Here is a 21,495-nt window from a genome sequence, read left to right on the forward strand (position 1 = left end):
CAAAACTGATCTCATGCCTGACAATCGTTTTGCTTATTTTTAAAAAGCTAAATAAATAATTTACTATCCTGGTAGCTTATACTGCCCTCCAGGATACGTGTACATGTATAATTACACTCATTTTGCACCTTCTACTCTACTGCACTTTGGGAGTAATCTTCATTTGGTGAGGTTTTTAAAAAAAAAAAAAAGGGAGAAAGAAAGAGATGGAAGGTAAAGTTTCAGCCTCAATGTGATGTGCTGATCATTCAGTGCAACCACAATTTCTAAATGTGGGTCCAATCAGACATCATCTTGTCCTTGGGTGAGGCACAACATTTGCACAAAACAGTTTAATCTTAAAGTAAAGGAAAGCAAATGCTAATAAACTGTGACAATCTTATTTTCTTGTCAGACAATTCAAGTTGTCCCTGGATAATTCACCTTAAAAATCATGCCCTGCCTGTGACCATGGATCACAAAGAGTTAAGATTTCAAATACTAATGGTAATTCAAGAGCAGTGCAACAGAAAAAAAAAGCCCAAAAGAGAATCTTTTTTCAGTAAAAAGCTCTTAAGTCAGTTTAATTCATAACTGACTGGACTAAATGTTGTCCTAGCATGTATTTAATTGAAGAATTCTGATCCAGAAGTAAAATGAATTCTGAAATTTAGGTATATTGTCTATGCAGTCCTTATTTTCTGTTAAAAAAATTGGAAATATTTAGGTAATACAATTCTTACAAAGGTTATTTGTAAGAATCAATCAGTGCATTCTCTGTTAAATTAAAATAAATAAATATAAAATATGCAGTGCATTCTCTGTTAAGTTAAATCTAAACATTCAAAAAAGGTGTTAAAAAAAAGCAAGATACCTTAGTAATTCCAGATCAAATAATGCATAAATACGAAAAAGCATAATTAACTTAGTCACCATTATCTACCTTACAGTAGGAGCAGGAATATGCCCACAAGTAAAATCAATGGCAAAACTCTCATTCATTTCAGAAAGAGCAGGGTCCAGCCATTAAAATATTTTTTGCAAAAGTTAACAAACAGAACTGCATTGCTTAACAATGCTACAGAAGCAGAAACTTAGGAAGACAAAACAATTTTCTAGCATTTGTTTCAGTTGTTTTTAATTCAGTGTCTATAAAAGGGGCATGGTGAGTTCCTATCAGTATCCTTCTGAAATGCAGTCAAACCAAGCAAGAAGAGTTTTGATCTTTTTGTTTGCTCAAAGTTCAGCACTGGGATTCAAACACAGCTGAAAGCAAGACAAACAGAAGAATCAGAGCACAGATAGAGAAGTTCCTGCTTGCTCTTCCAGCAGCAAACCAATTCAGTTTCTAAAAGCCCTCTCTGTCTCCTCCCGATGTGTCTGAAGTGAGAAAAAGAGAACAACCTTCCAGCTTCCCTATCCCCCATTTTCAGTGAGACAGAGGCCATGGTGGCTCCCTAGAGGGGCATATAAGACAGCCATGGTTCTCCATCCCTCATCTGTAGGGAGCGGGATAGAAGAACCCCTGGTACTTTCAGGGGGAGAATCATTTAAGAATGGAGCATTCCCATTCCCTGGAGTACAGTGAGAGAGATCTTCTTGCCAAACTGCCTGCCTACATCTCATGCTGGACCCAGGATAAAGGTGGGTGCTGATGCTGATATGTGAGATTGTGATAGTTGATATGTAGGGTGGAAAAAGACTTGCCTCTGTGCAGGTGTGTGGACATACAGGCATGGAGCAGCCAAGATATTTTGGTCAGAGAGGGAGGAAAGACAAGGATTGTGGGAAAAACAATGTTACCAACTCACGATTTTATCATGAGATGCACAATATTTGATGTGTTTTTTTTTAAGTTCCTCATGTTGGCATCAGGAAGGAGATGGAGAACAGTCAGGGAAAAGGAGGAACAGAAGGAAGTCTGAGGGTATGATAGGGAACAGGAATGGCAGAGAAGGAGAATGTGAATGGTAGGAAACTAACTAACAGAGGGCAAAGGAATGGAAGTATGGGAAGACATGAATGCTTGGGACAGCCAGGAACATGAAGGGTGGAGCACAAAGGGGGAGACAATTACAAGGAAGAAGGATGGAGAAGAACAGATGGTGCTCACACCAGTAAGTAACTGAATTTTGCTTATGAGCTATGAAGTGGAAGAAGTATGCATTTAAAGTTTCATTTTGAATCTGATATAACCATACATCTCCTTAGGTTCTCAAAAATCAAAAGGTAGATTTTAAAAAGGTGAAACTTATTTTGTAAAGATCTTGCAACTGGAGGGTCTGAATCACGATTTTTATATATATACGCAGAGGTAATGCCAGAAAAGGGGAAAGAAGTTGTATGGTAGCAGCTGAAGTGCCTATATAATTTTTTTTTTTAATTAAGGGACTATTTAAAAATAGTTACGCTTCTGTATGTAAATAAACAAGTTTGTTTAGAAGTCAGAATGTAAAGTTGTGGAATGATAGAAAAAAATTGACCAAAACTGAATTACCCTTTGATTCCTCTCTTAACACACTGCTGTTCAGTGTTGCTGTAACAATGGATGCCACATTTCCACCTTGGAGCCACACACATCTCAAAGTAATTCATGTACATATTACTCTATAATGCAATTGCCAGATGTGTGTGAGGCATTTCATTTAATGTTAATTTGATCTTTACAACTGGAAGTGTTTTCTTATGTAATGGGAACATTCAAAGCAGACCTTTTATCTATCAATGTGTTCCTTTCACTACCCTTGTATACCCACATCATAATGTATATTTACTAGATGAGAGAGTTAAGTCTGTATGTGCAGCTTTAATGTTTGCATTTCCCAACTTCAGTGCTTGACTAATCAACCTTAACATTCTGTTAAAATATTTTCCCCAAACAAATTTTGATTTCAATCAGCCTTACATCAATTCTAGCTTTTTCTATTATGATAAGAGATGTAGTGCTTATGTAGTGCTTATGTGCTTATGGTAGTTTACAATAGAAGATACCTTTCAGAAGCATTCCTTACAAATACAGATACTAAACCCAACAGTAATCTATGTAAAGCACCTGAGTATTTAAATCCAACCCTTAAGTTCCATTAAAGTTAAATGCTTTGCTGAACCCGGATGGTTTATTGACTCTAGGCCTCCCACACTAGTCCCACTGTAGACTATTTGAGTACTGCCTGAGTAAAGGCTTTGCAATGTTATTCTCACTATCACAATAAACGTACCTATATGCAAACACATCTTTATAACAGTCAGATGTCCAATAAACCAGCCACATTTACAGTGGATATATAAAGATGTAATGGTTTTCATACAGAACATTTCAGAAATCAGTCTTCCAGTCCTTATTAAAATTATGACCTACCATATATACTCATTCATAAGCAAATTTTTTTTTTAGTAAAAACGGGAAAAACCAGAGAAGGTGGTCGGCTTAGGAACAGGTATAGAGAGAAAGAGCTGGGACATAGCCCCTTCCCCCAACAGAGGGAGGAAGGAGAAGCAGCGCTGCCAGAAGGGAAGAGGCGGGGACAAAGTCTTTCCGCCACACTGCTCTCCCCCCAGCCTCGAAAGCAGCTGCAGATCCAGGGCTGGCAGGCTGCAGCCATGCCGCTTGGCCCCACCCCCCAGACCAGGCAGTGGCCACACCACCAGAGCAGGCTGAAGACATGCCACTCATCCCAGCCCGCTGAAACATGCTGCAGCCGCACTGCCCGGTCTGGCCCACCAGAGCAGGCTGCGGCCACACTGTCCAGCCTACCAGAGCAGCTCCAGCCAGGTCAGAGACATCCTCCCCTGGCCCTCCCCAGGAAAGGTGGGAAGGGATAGGAGGAGAGTGTGGGAGTCCCAGGCTAGGGGTGGGGTCATGTGGGGGGGGGGAGTCACAGGGGTTACTCCCCAACTCCCAGCTTCTCCCCCCACAAAAATTTCCCCACTAGTTGCTGTCCTGGCCCATCGGGGTAAGCAGCTGGCGCACTGGGACGCTTTGTTTACTTAGGTTTACCTCTGTGCCTGCAGACTCTCAAGGTATACAAACCATCTCGGCCCACCAGCAGCTTATCCTGATGGCCCAGGAGGAAAAGGTTTGCTGACCCCTGAATTATAGGGTCGGCTTATGAACAGGTTACAAAAAATTTCCATTTTTACTTATCCGTCTCAGTGGGGGGGGTCAGCTTATAAACAAACCGGTTTATGATAGCGTATATACAGTAATTTGTATTTTCAGTAGAATTTTGCTAATTTAGATTTCTTTAATCTGCATATTTTAGAATCTGCACACAAAAATTGGTGCCATCTTCTCACCTCTCAGCAAAGCTTTAATAGCAGACTTCTGTTACGAGGTCTTATATTACTGAAAGTACATTATGAAAGTATAATACTATGCTATTATTTTCATAATAAATTAACCAAATAAATATGTGTTGCAGTATCCTAGTTCTCTGTGTGTTCTTTCAGTTACAAATTCAGCAATTAGGGCAAATTGTCAAGTTTCCTCTGTAAGTGTTTCCATACCCCATGGCTTTTTTGTCTTTTATGAAAATCTGGAGGTCAGAAACATTAATAAAAACCTTAAAAAAGCCAACGTTGTGCATAAACAGATTTAAATATGCAGCTTTCTAGGGCACAAACATCCATGTCACATATTCTGCTCTATGTGGACCTTTCACTGACAATTTTTTGGATGCAACATCCAATAGAAATTATCTTGCATTAACATTTTTTTCCATTGAAAATTAAGCCTCAAAAGCCAAATTTTCAGAGTATCTTGGAAATGTTGTGCTATATATTTACAAAATCTGAATTTGTGAGCACAAAAAGCCCACAAACAACTGCGGAAACAAAAATAGCAGACCATTGGGCACATAAATTCACATAGGCACAGCTAAGGAACACTTTGAACATTTGGTCTCAAACATTCATGTGATCCTGTAAATTCTCATTTACTCTCCTATTGAGGGAAATAAAAAAAATAACACAGAAGTTGCTGCTTGAGCAAGACTACACCAAAAATTGTTAGAAAAATAACTTATAAATAAGCTACAAAGATAATCGATCATGTAAAAAAATGGAAGAAAGCAGAACTATGCTTAAAACTAACTTTTACATTAACAAAGAATCATTACTTAGTGACAAACTTTTCATAATACAGTCAAACCCCACCATAACGCGCCCCGCCATAACGCAAAATCTCATATAACGTGATCACAGGTTGGCTCCCCTTTAAAGTACAGTATAATACAGTATGGTACTGTACCAATGGTCCCCAACACCATGGCAGGGAGAGAAGCTGCAGCCCCGCACCTGCTGGGGACAGAGAATTCCGAGGCTGCTGGCACCGGTGCTCTCTGTCCCCAGCAGTCGTGGGCCCCAGCTTCTCTCCAGCTTCTCCAAGGCTACGGGCGCCGGTGCTCTTGTCCCCAGCAGGTGGGGAGCTGTGGCTCCTCTTGAAGCAGGAGAGAGGCCGCAGCCCCGCGCCTGCTGGGGACAGAGAGCATCGGCATCCGCAGCCCCGGAGTTCTCTGTCTCTGGCAGGCGGGGAGCCGCGGCTTCTCACCCCTGCTGGGTACCAGGCACCAGGGGCACTAGGCAGTGAAACTTAATGCACCGCTTTGGGGACCACTGAAAATCTGACTAATTTGAAACCCCGCTATACCGCAACCCTGCATTTAGCACGATGGATTTTTTTGGACCCCAAAGGTCATGTTATAGCAGGGTTTCACTGTACTACTTTTGGGAAGCTAAGGTGGGGAAAAATCTTGTCAAGTTTGGAGAACATTTTAGCAGCTTGGTACTGTTCTATAAAGTCCTCTAGTACAGGGGTTCTCAATCTTTTTCTGAGCCCTCCTCTACATCCCCCCTCAACCCAATCATGATATTAAAACTTACTCCTGAGGGCATTCTGTGCCAAAAGAGTAAAAATTCTATGCCAGAAAATTAAATTCTGCACAAAATACTTTAAAATTCTGCAAATTTTATTTGTCAAATAAATGTGGAGTCTCCACCATGGCATTGGGGAGCACAGGCCTCTGGCTGCACAGGAGGTGGGAGACCACTCAGAAGCTCCTCCCCCCCCCCCCCGAACACGGACTCAGCAGTGACGCTGAACCCAATACTGACACAGCCCAAGGACCGGGCCTGTCCCAGAAACATCCCAGGGCCCTGCCCCACTGTGCAAGGTGCACCAGGTGGGGGCAGGCAGGCTTCGCAAGGAAGGATCCAAGTAGGCTTAGTGTGGGGGGGATCTAAGTGTGCGTTGGGAGGGTTCTGTGTGGGGCACAGAGTTAAAAATGGAACCTATCAAACTGAAATGGCACTGGCCAAAAATGTCATTCAAATCACTGGAAAATAAAAAGTTAAACTTGAGTAATTTCTTTTATCACCTGTCTGAACAAGTAACACTTCTGAAGCACAAATCTAAGTCAATGCCCCAGGGTTGTTTCCTCAACCATCTGTGCATGGATCTTCCCACTCTTGAACAGGAAGGGGATGTGACCACATTCCACTTGGGAACTATGTTGGGAGAAGTTGAAACTGGGCAGGTTGGGGAGAGGAGTGGGGTGAGCCAGGGGTTGGGGGAGAGATACACATTGTCCCTCTCTGGCCCCACTGAGGCTGTATTATCTTTTCTGCAATATCCTCTTCCCAATCCCTGCTATTCTTGGGTGCCCCGAAGACAGCAACCATGAGTCCCTAGTAGCATAGCTACCATAGAGCCACTCTGCCATAAATCCACTGGGTTAGGAACAAGCACTATTTGGGGAAGGGGGGGGGGGGGCAGAATGCAACAGGCAGATCCCTCCAGTGCGATGATGTTGGGAGGATTGCCACAAAGGATTTTACCGTGTAAGGGGATGAATTGGCCCAATATGTGAATTTTAAATTACTAAAGAAATTACTCTTAATAGCTGTTAGTGGTAAACCTATAGAAATAGTGTTTGTTTTTTTGCACCAAGATGACTAAGAAAAAAAATAAAATGAAAGTATATATATATGTGAGGTGTTCTGGTAAGTTGCTGAGAGAAAGCACATTGGTGCTGAGGCTTTTTCATCAATTCTGAAGCAAAAGGTTATCTTTTTCAGTTTTACTGTTGTTTCAAGCAACCATGACGTGTTCCTTAACCATTTTGAAAATTACACAGCTAGCATGATCATGAGTCTTACAACCGCATTTTGCCTCAGATGGGCAATCACTTTTAAAAAATATCTTATTTTCATTCCAAATACACATTTCTTTCAATGAAGTCACACAACCAAACATACCTGACTGGTTTTAAACCCATGTTGCTATTTACTTTATATTTTTTCAAAATGAATGATATTTCTAAGAAATGTTATTCACATGTGTGATGCACACAAACATTTTATGCACCTAATTTTTTTAAAGAAAGAAACATGCTGTATACACATTAGCATGAAATTCAAAAGAAAATGTATTTTTGCATGGGAAAACATCTTTCCTCATCATATTAAGTACTAGTTCTACAAATAATAAACCCTTATTGACTAAACATCAAAAGAGCAACAACTATGAAAAACAATGACAAAATAAATGAGGAGAAAAAGGGAATGTTCCTGATGATGGTTTGTACTGGGCATAATCAGCATGGTGGCAAGAATCTGTCATGTCTGGATAATGTTTATTAGATGTGGTTAGCAAGAACAATTGACTTGTGAAAGCCCCAGTTTAATAGGTATCATTTTAAGAAAAGAATATTCATTCTCATTAATGGCGTCAAGATTAATTCTCAAAACCTAAATTTAACTTTGTTCCATGCCCAGCCATCCTATGCCTTCACCATGTAAGGCAGCTGTAAATTAGAGGGCATCTTAGTGTTCGTTATGTGCGTGCTGAAAAGGAATAGCATAAGGTGTGTGTCCTCCTGCATTAACAGGGTAGACAGGGACTAAGAAAGAAAGAGTTACAGTTATGTTTTGAGACTTAGTATGGAGATAACCGTTCCTAAAAAAAAGTGACATCTTATATGAAAGTTTTTCTGCACTTATCAGTACTTTTTGACTTCTGAACAGATCTCTTTCTGCACTAAAGAGAGATTAGTTTCTCTGTGGCAAAGAGATTCCTATCTCCATTAAATACTACATAAATACCACATGCACCCAATCATTAGCAAATAAACAAAAGTTCTTATGTTTGAATTTTTCCTTCAAACACAATCCTAAGTAACAAATACTAAAACAACTACAATACATTTTCAGTAAAAAATACAAGCCATTTCTGAATTTAAAAAAGTATCCAAGAGAATTTACTCTACTTGCAAAATGACCTATGAAATTTACTAATCTATAATGTGAAAATGAGGACTGCAATTTCTTTCAAACTTCATACAAAGAATAAAATCTTCTCCACTCAAAGAACAAATTTTTTTCAGGTCAGATTGTTTCCCTTCAAAAAAAATTATAGAAAGGGCATTTGTAAATAAGGCTTATGATGGAACCATGATTGTACCCGTAATTACAGAGCCATTCCAAACAGCTTAATAGTAGTATTGTTTTACCACCACAATAGGGTTATGCTGTGAAAATGATAATATATGCTCCCACACTGAAATGTACAACAGATGGGTGGACTGCTATGCCCAGACAAAGCCCCACATCATCTTCAGTGGGGCTAAGAACATAAGAACAGCCGTACCGGGTCAGACCAAAGGTCCATCTAGCCCAGTATCTGTCTACCGACAGTGGCCAATGCCAGGTGCCCCAGAGGGAGTGAACCTAACAGGCAATGATCAAGTGATCTCTCTCCTGCCATCCATCTCCATCTGATGAACAGAGGCTAGGGACACTATTCTTTACCCTTCCTGGCTAATAGCCATTTATGGACTTAGCCACCATGAATTTATCCAGTTCCCTTTTAAACGTTGTTATAGTCCCAGCCTTCACAACCTCCTCAGGTAAGAAGTTCCACAAGTTGACTGTGCGCTGTGTGAAGAAGAACTTCCTTTTATTTGTTTTAAACCTGCTACTTATTAATTTCATTTGGTGACCCCTCATTCTTGTATTATGGGAATAAGTAAATAACTTCTCCTTAATGCAGCAGTATATGGACATGATAAAAATTTCAGGATCTGGGTCATATACATAGTAAGGAGAACACTGACACTCATACCAAACATGCATCAAAAGTTTAGATTCCACTCTGAGGGCACTGATTATTTACCTATTGGTCTAAAAAGAGGCAAATAAGTGGATAGAGCTATCCTTGACTATTGTGACAAGCAGATCACAAGACATTTCTACAATACTGGTAAGAAATTTCATATGTCCCTAAAGAGCAGTTTAGGCATTTAATTGTTGGTGAACATGCTTATAACAATAACATGTATACAATGTCACAAAGTGAAACATACCAAAAAAAGTCATAACATATGAGCATTTGCAACCCTTATTCATGATGAGTAGCACTTAGTGATGCGAGTACTCTCACAGATGTCACTAGGACTACTTACAGAAGTAATGACCTCAATGTGATTTTTTTCCTTTAAATATTTCACTAATCCTCTAGTGAACTTTATTCTAGGATACAGAAAACTATAGTTTAAAACGTAAATGTGCCGGATTGCGATATACCCAAGTTTTGTATTAAGGGTGGAATATACACTTTTCAAGTTGAGACAGATCCCCAAAAAAAAAGGATGTCAGCAGAATATGTGCTTTATGGACAGCCAAAGCAAATGTGAAATATGGCTTGGAAAACTATAGGGTGGACGAAGAAAGACTGGATTGGTGTTTATTTACATGTTTTTCAGATTTAGGGAGAATATTTTAGTATTTCTTTAATTCTTTTGCCCCATAGGCTTAATGTAGACAGATTTCCATCCTGTCAACCACAAGTAGTATATTCAGTTTGTTTTTTAAATTAGAACATACAATTTAAAAAAAAATCTGAAAAATAAAGTATAAATAGAATATATTTTTCGGTGATTTCTCCCTCCCTCCTCCCCCAAAAGGAAAAGATAAATGTTGCATTCCCAAAAGGTAGTGAATCTACTAATCAGAGCAATGAACCTGGGGTGGGAAAACATGAGTTCTGTCCCCAGCTCTTCAACTGACTACTCTGCACAACCTTCAGCAAATTGTTCTGGCTGCACCTACACTGTCAAAAACTGGACATGTGATTCACCAAAGGAGTCCACCAGTGCAGTTCTCCTGGCAGTAGCAACAGTGCAAGCTGTAAAGTAGAGAGGGTTCAGGTGTGCTCTGAGCAAGGTTAGATAGATAACACAATGAAAATGCTTAAGCCTTGTTTACAGTACAACTTCCTCCATCACTATCATCAGTCTAGCTGCACCAGTGCTTAATTGTAGGTCTCATTGTTTCCTCTGTAGAGAAGGACTTCAAATCTCTATTAAATAGGCACAATACCACCCATTTTATAAGATTCACTGAGATCCCAGGTTGAAGTGTATTATATCAGTGCAAAGTAATATTACTACTCATTTGTGGTTTTAGTACAGAACTATGATAAATGTATACTATCAACAATTCTAAAGTCAATTACTTGTACTTACTTGCAGGCTTCTTTTATACCTTCCCTATTCTAAATGTTATTGCCCTAAATACACACACTGTTCTATTTGAAGTATAGGGATTCTCCATTTGTTATTAAAGCATGACTACTTATGATTCAGAAAAGTAGTACACAATTCAAATGATATTGGCATATTTCACTTCACCAGAAGTGACTAAATCAGATTGTAGTTGTTTCAAATGTGTCAAGTCTTTAAAGCCCTCCTCAGTTTAAGAGAAATTTCTATGCATATGTAAACCACTCTGTTCATATAATTACGATTCAGAAACGTTTGCCATAGACCCTCATGCTTAGTTTTTAAATTTAGTCAATTAAAGATGGATACAAGTTCATAACACAAAACTTAGAAACTTTAAGTCCCTAATGTACCATTTCCATTCTGTTTATTTCCTTCTGACCATCATCAACAGTACAAAGCATTAGAGCAACAACTAAGAAAGAACAGCCAGTATATGGCACATGAAAGTAATGGAAACAAGCTCCACTATTAAAAACAAATACTTATTGTGGGAGAAGCTCAAAAAGTAGCACTATCACATCTAATGATAATATATAATGTATTTAAATACTGAATGTGAAACATGCAGGTTGTTTTTATTAAAACCAGAATCAAAATCTAGCAAGATTAATGGAGAAACTGACTAATAAATCACTGAAATGCACCTAGTAAAGAAAAATGTATGCAGCTTCAGAAATTAAAAAGAAAATATCAAGCCTAAATTGGGGGGTGGGGGGGAGGAACAAACAGTCATACTTATCTAGACATTGTGTAGTATGAAAAAAACAAACAGGATTTCAGTTTGCTCACCTTGACACATTTTCTGGAATGTATTCTAAAACTGGATACCCATCATGTCTTCTGGACGCTAAGTCAGTATGTGATTTCCATGTCTCAACTAGCGTACTGACTGGAGGAAATGAGCTCACATGCTGAAAAGTCTGCTCTCTAGCAACAGTTCGTGATAGAGATATTGTGCCTTGAGCTCCAATCCTGTAGTGAAATGATTGTCCACCTGAATTCACACCAACAATGGCAGACGATGGCATACTGTTCTCTTGATAATAGCTGCCATCATCAGGCTCCTGTTTAATACCCACAGGTAGGCCTGGATTTGGAAACCCACTACCTTCACAATTGCCATCAAATGATGAAACAGGTGGTCCTAAAATCCCAGAAAGAGAATAATAGTCTTTGTCGTCCATAAAAGAAAAATATGAACCATCCATAAATGGAAATGGATTTACTGCTTGATTCCCTTTAAAAGAGGCACCAGAACAAGAATGTTTAGCTGATTCCTGTTTTACTGGTACTGAAAATGGGGAATCAGAGTTGATTTTACTATTTTCTCCAATACATGAGCTACCGAATGCTCCATCTGGGTCAGGCTTTATAAACTGAACAAGATTCATCTGACCAGCTACACAATTGTTTGAGATGGCATTCTCCATTTCCTCCATTTTAGGAAATGTGATTTCTTGAGCACCTTTGTCTTTTGTTTCTGGACTAGGAATAGTATCTTGGCCTGTGTTAGGTCCAGCAGGTGCACCAGAAGCAGGGAAGCCTAGGGCATTGTTTACTGGGCTACAGATAGAAGATCCCACAGTGCTAACAGCTGGACTAGAAAGACTGGACCTATTATTTGTATTGGAAGGGCTGGCAATAGAGCACCTTGAGTTCATATTTGCAGGACTGGAGACAGAAGATCTCATAGTGATATTATTAGGACTTGAGACTGGAGATTTCACACTGCAGTGACTAGGAGGGCTTGAAATTGGTGATTTCATGCTACTTATAGGACTAGCAAGAGGAGATCCCACATTACTAATATGTGCAGGACTGTGCAACCTAGAGCTCCGGTTTTCAATGTTAGGTGAGCATGACAAAGGAGTTCCCTGGCTGACTGGGCTGTGCACTGGAAAATTTACAAAATTAGTAGAAGTAGTTGAGGATACACAGTTAATGCCAGCTGGGCTACAAACTGAAGGAGTCATGTTCTGAGGACTACTGCCAGAAGGAGTTCTCTCAGGACACATTATAGGGCTTTTGACAATAGCGTGCATGAGACCACCATTCACAGAACTTTCAGAGTCTGATATCAAAGATCTTAAGGGCCTATTTGCACTGTTTAAGGGAGAGGCACAATGGCCATTTTCCTTATAGAACTTTACCAGCTGCTCAACATTTTGATAAGTCTTCCCAGGACTTATGCTCCCTTGTTGATTTTGCTGATCGTAGGTATAATCAGCATCTCGTATGGAATCCATGTATAAACCCATAGATTCAGCAACAGTTGCTGAAAGTTCCTTTGAGTCTGACTCACTCTTTATGTCAGAGTTTAAAATACCAGGCTGATTATTATCTTGCTGCAGGCTAGGGAGTAGTTCAGGTTTTTCTTTGCTGTTTCCTTGAGCATTGCTGTTTGGAAAAGCACCCGATACACAGCTTACGTTTACAATCTCCATATAGTTACTCTCATCAGTCCGTTCTCCAGCACCTGAAGAATACTCCACAGACTGAGAAACTTGACCCCACCGTTTCTCCATGTCTAAGCCTTCTGGGTAACTGTAGTATCCTTTTGTCTCCATAACTAGGAAAAAATACAAAAAAGTAAAATTAATAAATGATAGGCTTTTTATGATTCTGTATTACAATTCAGAGAGGTTAATAAATGTAAAATACTTTTATCATGTGATGTTATTTTCTCTATATAAAATCTAATATCATAAATGCTGTTTTAAAACAGCAACCATAGATTTTGATTAGCCGTAACATAGCCATGCAGACAAATAGGAGGGTGTACAGATCACCTCCTGCCTATGCAACTACTTTAGAGGGCCATTAAACCTTACCTCTGGGAGCTGAGGGAAGCACAAAGCCTGCACAGCTGATGCTTCCTCCAGAGAACAAATGAGTGAAGTGGGAGGAGAAGGACAGGCAGTGAATGGACCCATGATTCCACACTGCCCTCTATGCCAGCCAGGCCAGGTAGAAAATGAGCTGTACCCTGAAAAAGGCTGTAAGCAAAATACTCCTCACCTACCACAGCTGTGCATAAAACGTACTATCTAGTCCTACATTATTTTGAAAAAAAATCTAACAAATAAAGACTTATTGAATTAAATGTTAATTCAATGACTATTTTAGTGATTTTAAAAGTTATGGACAAAATTAAACATAAATACTTATAAACCTTACAGTATACAAAAGGATTTTTTTAGTTTGATCAATATATTGAGTGCTCAGTATTCAAAGTTAATGTCCAATCTATTTCAAAGCGTAACATTTTTTCCTCCCCAATTTTTAAAAAGTTTGTACTCAACCTAAATAAAAGAATTTGAAAACAGGATTTATATTTTTTGCTTAAAATATATAGAGAGTCCTGATCCTGAATTTCTTCTTTTTGTCAGCCAAAAGTATCTTTGCAGACATAGAGAGCAGTACAGCATCACTAATGATTCCTATCTATTGCTTGTTCCTCCATTAAGGCCTGCTTCATCATGTCCCTGCATACAATATCCCACCATCTAGTCACTGGTCAGCTTCTGTGGTGTTCGTATTATTTTCTTTGGCATCTTATGTGTTTGTCTTCTGCAATGCCTCCACCAAAGTAATCTTTTTCAAATAGCAGCCAATCTGAAAACCCAATTTCACATCCTCCTCTCCATCTAATTTCTTTATTTGTCTTAAAATCATTGGACTTTACACCTGTCACCTTTGGAAGAACTTTCATCTGTACTGCCTCCAGCCATCAGATGTCTACTTAATTAAATCAGCTGCTTCCAGACCAGAGAGTAATACTGTTTGGAAGGAAACATTATGGAAAGTAGCAAAATCATATAAAGTTTCAGATAAGATCATTACACTCATGTATGTAATTGTATAAGGACTCCTGCAGTGCCATAAGAATCATTGGAAAAGCAAGCAACTGGTTCAAGTCAAAGTTTGGTGTAAGACACAGGTACATGGAATCGTGATCGCTTTTCATTATGTTCTTAAACTGGACATTAAGAATGGTAGACAAGCTGGAGACCATGACATTGGGTGATCGTGAGTTAAGCTCCTTAGTTTATGCAGATGACATCATATAACTGGCATACATTTGAATTAATGGTTAGATTCCTTGCTACCTAAGAAAATTTATGTAGTCCGCTTGGATATATAATAAATGCCAAGACGACAACATGCATCTTGGAAAAGAGACGATACATAAAGTGTTGAAATGCAGCTGCAGTAAAGTCATAGAACAGATAGAAACTTATGTGTACCTATCACTGCTGACAGTTCCATCAAGGATGATGTTAGAAGTAGACAACTGTGCCTTAGCCACAAGTGTTGCACAAAAATTTACAAAATTATGGACCAATAAAAGCATTATGTTTGGCATCAAGTTATATTCCTTGCACAGCCAAAATGTTGATGGTCTTCAATAAACCAGTTACCTACATGTCAAAGTGTGTTCATATACGTTAAAATTTTCAAACATAAATGCCTACAGTTACACACATAAACCAATATTTAGACTCCTAAAGAAACATATTTAAAACATGTTGAGCACCCCCAATAGTCTCTGAAACCAAATGAAGCCATGGAGCAATTCAGCATTTCTAAAAGTGAGAACACTCATTTAGAGGCATAAATATGGATTTAGAGTGAATTTCAATCCTGTGCAGAGGCCCGGCAGAAGACTTGTGCACCACTTATGTCCATTTAAGCCACAGAACTTAAGTGGTGCATAGACACCACTGCACAGGGGTAAATTTCATCTTTAGTGCCTAAGCATGAGGCATATAAGCTTGAAAAGCTTAACAAATGAAAGCCTATTGCTGTCAAAGTGGCAAATTCCCTGATCCAGCAGCTACAGTAAGAGGTCCATTCTTTGGAAGATACATTTTGAGAGGGGTAAAAAGCCTGGAAAGATTTATATATAGCCAGATATAAGCTAGGTCTAAAATTATAAATAAAAACACGTGACAAACAGGTCCCTTGGTAGTGCTGATTATTGTCATCAATAAGTGTTGCAGTGGATACTAATGCTAAGAAGTCTAATTTGGATTGCTGATGGGATCAGGTTTTGGTTTGTTTTTTAAAAGCAAAAATTGATAAAAGAATCCATTGACTTGTATATGCACATCCTATCTATACACCATGTACTGTACAGACATTTTTACAAATCTCTAAGAAGTTTTAGCCTGGAATCTAATTCACAAGAGCTGACAATGGAGGAAGGGACTGTATTTATGTTGGAAATTATACTTATGCATTTGCCATTTTATAAATATTTATATTATGAACAAACCTGTTCCCCCAACATCAAAAGTATACTTGAACATTAACATTTGTGACCTAAGTGTTTCACCACAGAACATTCAACAAATGCAGTCTTTGCAGTCCAAGTTGCCAGACAATCAGGCATAAAACCCATTTCTCAGCAATGGTCAAATAAAAATGAAATTATATGATACCTGGAATCCCTGTACTGGGAAGGTCACCTAAGTGTAAGGAAATCAGAACTAAATCCAGTTTTTTTAAATTCTAATACACCTCTACCCCGATATAACACGAATTTGGATATAATGCGGTAAAGCAGCGCTCCGGGGGGTGGGGTGGGGGCGCACTCTGGCAGATCAAACCAAGTTCGATGTAACGCGGTTTCACCTATAACACGGTAAGATTTTTTGGCTCCCAAACACTGAGTTATATCAAGGTAGAAATGTATCTAAATCAGTGACTAACTTGGAAACATGTTATATTTCTTTGTTGTTATTTGAGTTTTCTTTAAACATCATTCATCAGTGTGCCACTTTGATGACCTAGATGTAATACTACTAAGGAGATCCAAGTTTTATCCTCAGATCTGACTGTCCCAAGTTAGCGAAGTACCATTTACAAATGAAAGCAGATAGAAGGACTGGACTAATCAAAGTCTGATAGCTGCAAATCTTAAATGCAAAGCTAAGGACTGGGGACCACATTCTTCTGTCAATGATTCCCAGGCAATCACAGTTACTTCAGCAGCATTGCACAGGGTAACAGAGCAGAAAACAGTTCACATTCTCTTTCTTTTGCAGAATTCCCATGAATGGTAAAGAGTATCCTACATGCAAAACAAGGGGAGTATATGCGCCTTGGAGAAATAAATATATCCACTATTTTTTTCTTCTTCATTTGTCCTAAGACAGAGCATTACACGGGATTTTGTGTGTGCGGCATGCAAGGAGGGAATGTGGCATATTCCTAGTTGCTGAACTGTTTTAAAATCTTTACTTATTTTTCTAATTTTTTATTTCTTCAGGTTATTTAATTTTTTATTTAGGATTACAATAGTTTGAAAACATGGATTGAATTTATTTCCCTATTTGCATTAGGGATTAAAAATGAACTAGTTCTGTTTTTTTCTCAGCAATATGTCATATTAAACATAAGAATTAGATGAAAGACAAATAGCTATTTGCTTTGCCTTGTGTGTTAATTATCAAAAGATGTCTTTGCTGAATTTAGAATTTTCTCCCTCAATACCCATCACCTCCTCTCACTTATCCTACAGTGATAGAATGCATAATTTATGATTTCTTAATTATTTTCAAGACAACATTCTGTGATGGCATAAACTCAGAATTAAGGGTTCAGAATAGGATCACACAGCTAGAGAAAGCTTTATTATACAAATATGAAAAATTACCAAAGACAGAAAATGGAGTATGGAAAGTCTTTTCTTTATGTTTTAATGTGCTCTTTTTCTCAGATCCCATGCCCCTAGCCCCACTAGACAGTTTAGCTTTATATTTTCATGGGAAAATTAGATATTCTGTATTGGATTATAAAATATAGGCACAGTTAGCTAAGTTTGAGAGACATATAATTCTAATTTACAGTATGAAAATGATTAGACTACAATACACAAATGGATCTGTACAATACATCTGAATAAAAGGCCAAGAATGGAACATAAGGAATAGTCCTCTGACTAACCGTACAAAACAAAATGATGCCAGAGAAATCAAGGAAACATTGAGGATGTTTGTCACTGAAACCAAATAACCACGAAATATAGCTAGCAAATTGATTTAATATATATAAAGAAAACCAATTACAGACTGATGAACATTAAACAGATCACTGCATGTACTCAGTTTGAATTCTACCTAGGTTTAAGACAGCTGATTTTATATTGGAAGTTGTTGAAACTTACTGACCTATTTCTAATTAACAATTACAAATCTGATCTGTGGATCTGCTTTTTCAAATGCAATAAACAAAACTTTTTTGGGAGGGGAATCTCTCTTGGTGTGGGAAAACTTGGGTACAAGGCACACTTGTAAATGACAATATGCATTCTAAACACAAAGATCCTAGACTAAAATCATAAAATAATAAAAACATGCAGCATCTCCAGCACTAAAAAGGGACATCTGAAGCCCCATCTCCCCTTGCAAAAAGAAAACATCGCAAAGCCCTACCTCCTTTGCAAAGTGGATATAACGACACTGAGCCACAAGAGGACAAGAACTGACAGTGCTTCCCCCGCACACCTGCGCTGTCTGTCTCCACCTGTTGCTACAGTCCGCATTTCCATTAAAGTGTAACCCACCTAAATCCAACATCCAGGCCAGAAAATGCAGATGGTTTTACATTAGAACAAGAAATAACTATTCGCCAGCAGGTAAATCCGCTGGCTTCCCTCTTAACCAGAAGTTCGCTACGTCGCCCAATGACACTGAGCAGGGCACACGAAGAAACAAAAAAAAAAGGTGCCAAGTCCTTTTAAAAATATGTCACATGCTCAGATAAAGTTCAAGTTAATATCCCGCCCTTCAGTTGCCTCTACTGGCAGACGGAAAGAGAAGAGAAGCGCTATTGGGCTCAGGAGGGTTTCTCATTGGACGAAAGCCGTTTCAATCAACGGGCGGGCGACATGACTGATACAAAGTTGCTGCGACACAGACTGGAAAATGTATCGCTCCTTAAAGCCACAGAGGCTCGTTGAGAGAGCGCAGAGCCTGGGACAGAGCTACCTTTCCCAATGCAAGGTACAGCCCTCCAAACATCTCTTCTAGTCCAGTTCCCCAGCCGGAGTGGAGTCAGGACAGTGGCCCGCTGTTATCGACTGGAGGAGTTAAAAACACCTCATTATAAATTAACAAGGGAAATACTTTTTAAAAGTGCCTTGAAATGAATCCAGGAGGGAATCCCCCTCCCAACGGAGTCTTGGCAGGGCTGTGATGCAGAGCGTGCCCTCCCCGCTGGGGTTTTTGTCCATTTCACTCCCCACCCCTTTGACTGAAGGCAGGCTTGGGAGTGCGGGGTGGTTCCTCTCCTCAGGTAGAGCTAGAAACTAGGGTCTATAAAAAGGGAGCTTTTGTCTCCGCCCACCGCCGTCTCCTGGAGACAAAGTTAACTCCACCGGCGCCAAGGTGAGCAGCTTGACTGGCCAGGGAGCAAATTTGGAAGGACGCAGCCTTTTCCTTTCTGTGCTTATAATCATCGCCTCTTACCCGTGCAGCAAGACTATCACGTTTCCATTTCAATTTCCGTGTTTAAACAATGCATGAATATGCATGTTATCGATGCAGTAATGATTTAAAAGAGAGAAACTCACTAAGGTTCAAGGACTTGTCCTTTGCTTGTCTCTGGGTTCATTTTATTGCGTCTAGTGTAGCCTTTGTAAATGCTGCGCACAGATTTTCTCTCTTTTCCTCCTCTTTAAGTGAGGGTAAATGATAAATGAGAGCAATAAAACGGTTTTAAAACTCGAGTCGCTGTCTGGAGCCTGAAGCATTTAATTTCACCGTCCTTGTTTGCTTGTTTCCAAAGTTTAGAAATATTTTAAAAAGAAAAGAACAATGTAAACTTTAAAATGATACATTCTTCAGTAGTTCTTTACCAACATCCTTTAACCTGGGGCTTCAAATCAGCAATAATGACAGGCACTCCTAAGCATCAGTCAATGAAAATGTATGTTTCCCCTTCTTCAGATTTTGACACCAGCAGCAATGGTGTAGAGAGCTTCTCTTTCTCGCCAGCTAAAACCTGACACAGACACTCCCCGCCCCCCTTGATCCCATCTCTCTCCATTTAATTCCCAGACAAGAATAAACTCCCTCACGCCCCGAGCAAATCCCATAAAATTAGAGGTACCCTGTGAAAAAGGGAAATCTGCAGAAGAACCGTGCAATAAAAGCAGTTTTAGAATAGAGAAATATATTTAAATATTCCGTGGTATTTATATTTTAGAAAACTGGGGGTTACATTTTTTATCAGACGGGCGCAGTAACGTATTTACTTTAGGATTATTTTTTAAAAAGTCACGTGCCTTCCATGTTTTAATATTCTGCCAAAAATTGATCTCCACTTCCAGATCCAGCAGTAGACATGGGCCGAGGAATGAGCCAGCCTCCCAGACCTAGCAGAGCTACCCAGAGACACGGATGCTAATAAGTTATTATTTAAGCAATGGACATGGGTTTTTTTTTTAAAACCTAAGTTTTAGCTGATTTTAATAGAATCCATCTTGACCTGGACACACAATCTTTCTGCTGAAAAATCTCTGTAGACACAGTTATTAGTTCTCCCCTCTCAACACACTGCCCTCCAAACTAACATAGCCGATCCTTGCTTTTTTGCTCTGTTCCTTTCCCCATAAAGAAACGCTCCCCAGGACTCTGTGCAAAGTGATTTGACTGCACTCACCTTATCTAGGACATGGTGGGGCGGCTGGAGGAGGCAAGACCCCCAGCTATTGCCAACAAGCCATCCAACAAGCAGCAATAGCAATAATTAGGAGGAAACGAATGATGAAGATGCGACTGAAAATGCTCGAGGTGGTTCTAGTTATATCCTGGAAGAAGGGGGCTGTAACACTCTCACACAAAACCCCCAGCGGCAGCAGTTCCTCTCTGACTCCAGCCCCACGGGGGGCTGCAGCACTGTAACAGTGGAGCTGGAAACAGTGAAGTCCACCCGGATCAGCTCTTCTCTGCTCTTGGTGACAGCTCCCACCATAGAGGGTTAGGTGGCGGGGCGGGTTCCCCCTTGTGTCACACCCTCATCCGCTGCTGGAGGGGGGAGTCGGAGAAAAAGCCACCCTGAAAAAAACTTGCCATTCCAGGTAAAACTCCCAGCGACGCCACCCAGGAAGAGGGAGGCGAGAGTAACACGGGTGTAAACTTTTTCCTCCCTTTTATGTTGACAGCCTCTCCGTGCTTCCCCTCCTGCGTCCGTCCTCCTTCACCTTCCCTCTCCTGGCGCTGCTCCGCACTCCCTGCTTGGCTTCCCCGTGTTTTTCTCACGCACAGAAGGCTGCAGCTGGCTCTGGTTCCTGGTTTGTGGAGCTGCTGGAGGAGAGGGAGGGAGGAAGGAAGGAGGGAGGCAGGCCAGGGTGGCGGTGGGGGGAGGAGTATAGCTCCCTCCCTTCTCCCCAGGCGGAGCGTGTCTCTCGGCTCTGACAGCACCAGTCTGAAGCGCTGGAGCCCACCCCCGCCTTCCCCGCAGCGGCGGCGGCGGCGGCAGGAGCAGCGAGCGCCGCAGGGACTTGGAGTCGCTCTGCTCTGGCTGGCCGTGCCGCGTTCGCCCAGACACCTAGCGGGGCTGGGGGGAGGCGAGCGGAGCAGGCCCGGCTAGCGGGCAGGGCCACGCCGTAGCCGTCAGGCGGAGAGAAGTGCTTGCTGCTGCTGTCGCTGCCGCTGCCGGAGAATGGAGGGCAGGGGCGGCTGCTGCCGCAGCCGGGGCTCTGTGCGGTGACGCACGCGGGAGCCAGCTTCTGCCCTGGCTGGAAGGGCCGTGACAGGTTCGCGCTGACCCGCGGCCATAGAGCTGTGCTGCCCCGGCACTAGCCCTGCCCTCCTTAAAGCCCGGTCGGGGGACACCTCCTTGGCTGCAGTGGGCGAGGGAAATCCGGCTCCGCTCTGACGGCGGTGGAATGATGAAAGTTAGCGCGGGGCTGACTCCTGGCCAGCCTGACACACAGCCCGGCTGGCTT

General features: G+C 40.6%; 1 protein-coding gene across 8 annotated transcripts in view; it reads right to left on the minus strand.

Annotated features, from left to right (window-relative positions):
• The window catches only part of NR3C2 (nuclear receptor subfamily 3 group C member 2), a 651,149-nt gene extending 629,945 nt beyond the window's left edge, over positions 1 to 21,204 (minus strand). For 4 of the 8 annotated variants that reach the window (XR_012655961.1, XM_032793225.2, XM_032793224.2 and 1 more), the window contains exons 1-2: positions 18,109 to 19,110; positions 11,328 to 13,107 (exon numbers count right to left, since the gene is read on the minus strand). Coding sequence is in view for 7 of the 8 variants with exons in the window: in XM_032793225.2 (XP_032649116.1) it covers positions 11,328 to 13,107; positions 18,109 to 18,121 (1,793 nt within the window). In the remaining variant the exon portion in view is untranslated. The other 4 variants (XM_075066312.1, XM_032793226.2, XM_032793228.2 and 1 more) reach the window with 4 other exon arrangements.
• Positions 21,205 to 21,495: the final 291 nt, after the last annotated feature.

Source organism: Chelonoidis abingdonii, chromosome 5 (assembly GCF_003597395.2).
Source record: "Chelonoidis abingdonii isolate Lonesome George chromosome 5, CheloAbing_2.0, whole genome shotgun sequence".
Classification (NCBI taxonomy): Eukaryota; Metazoa; Chordata; order Testudines; family Testudinidae; genus Chelonoidis; species Chelonoidis abingdonii.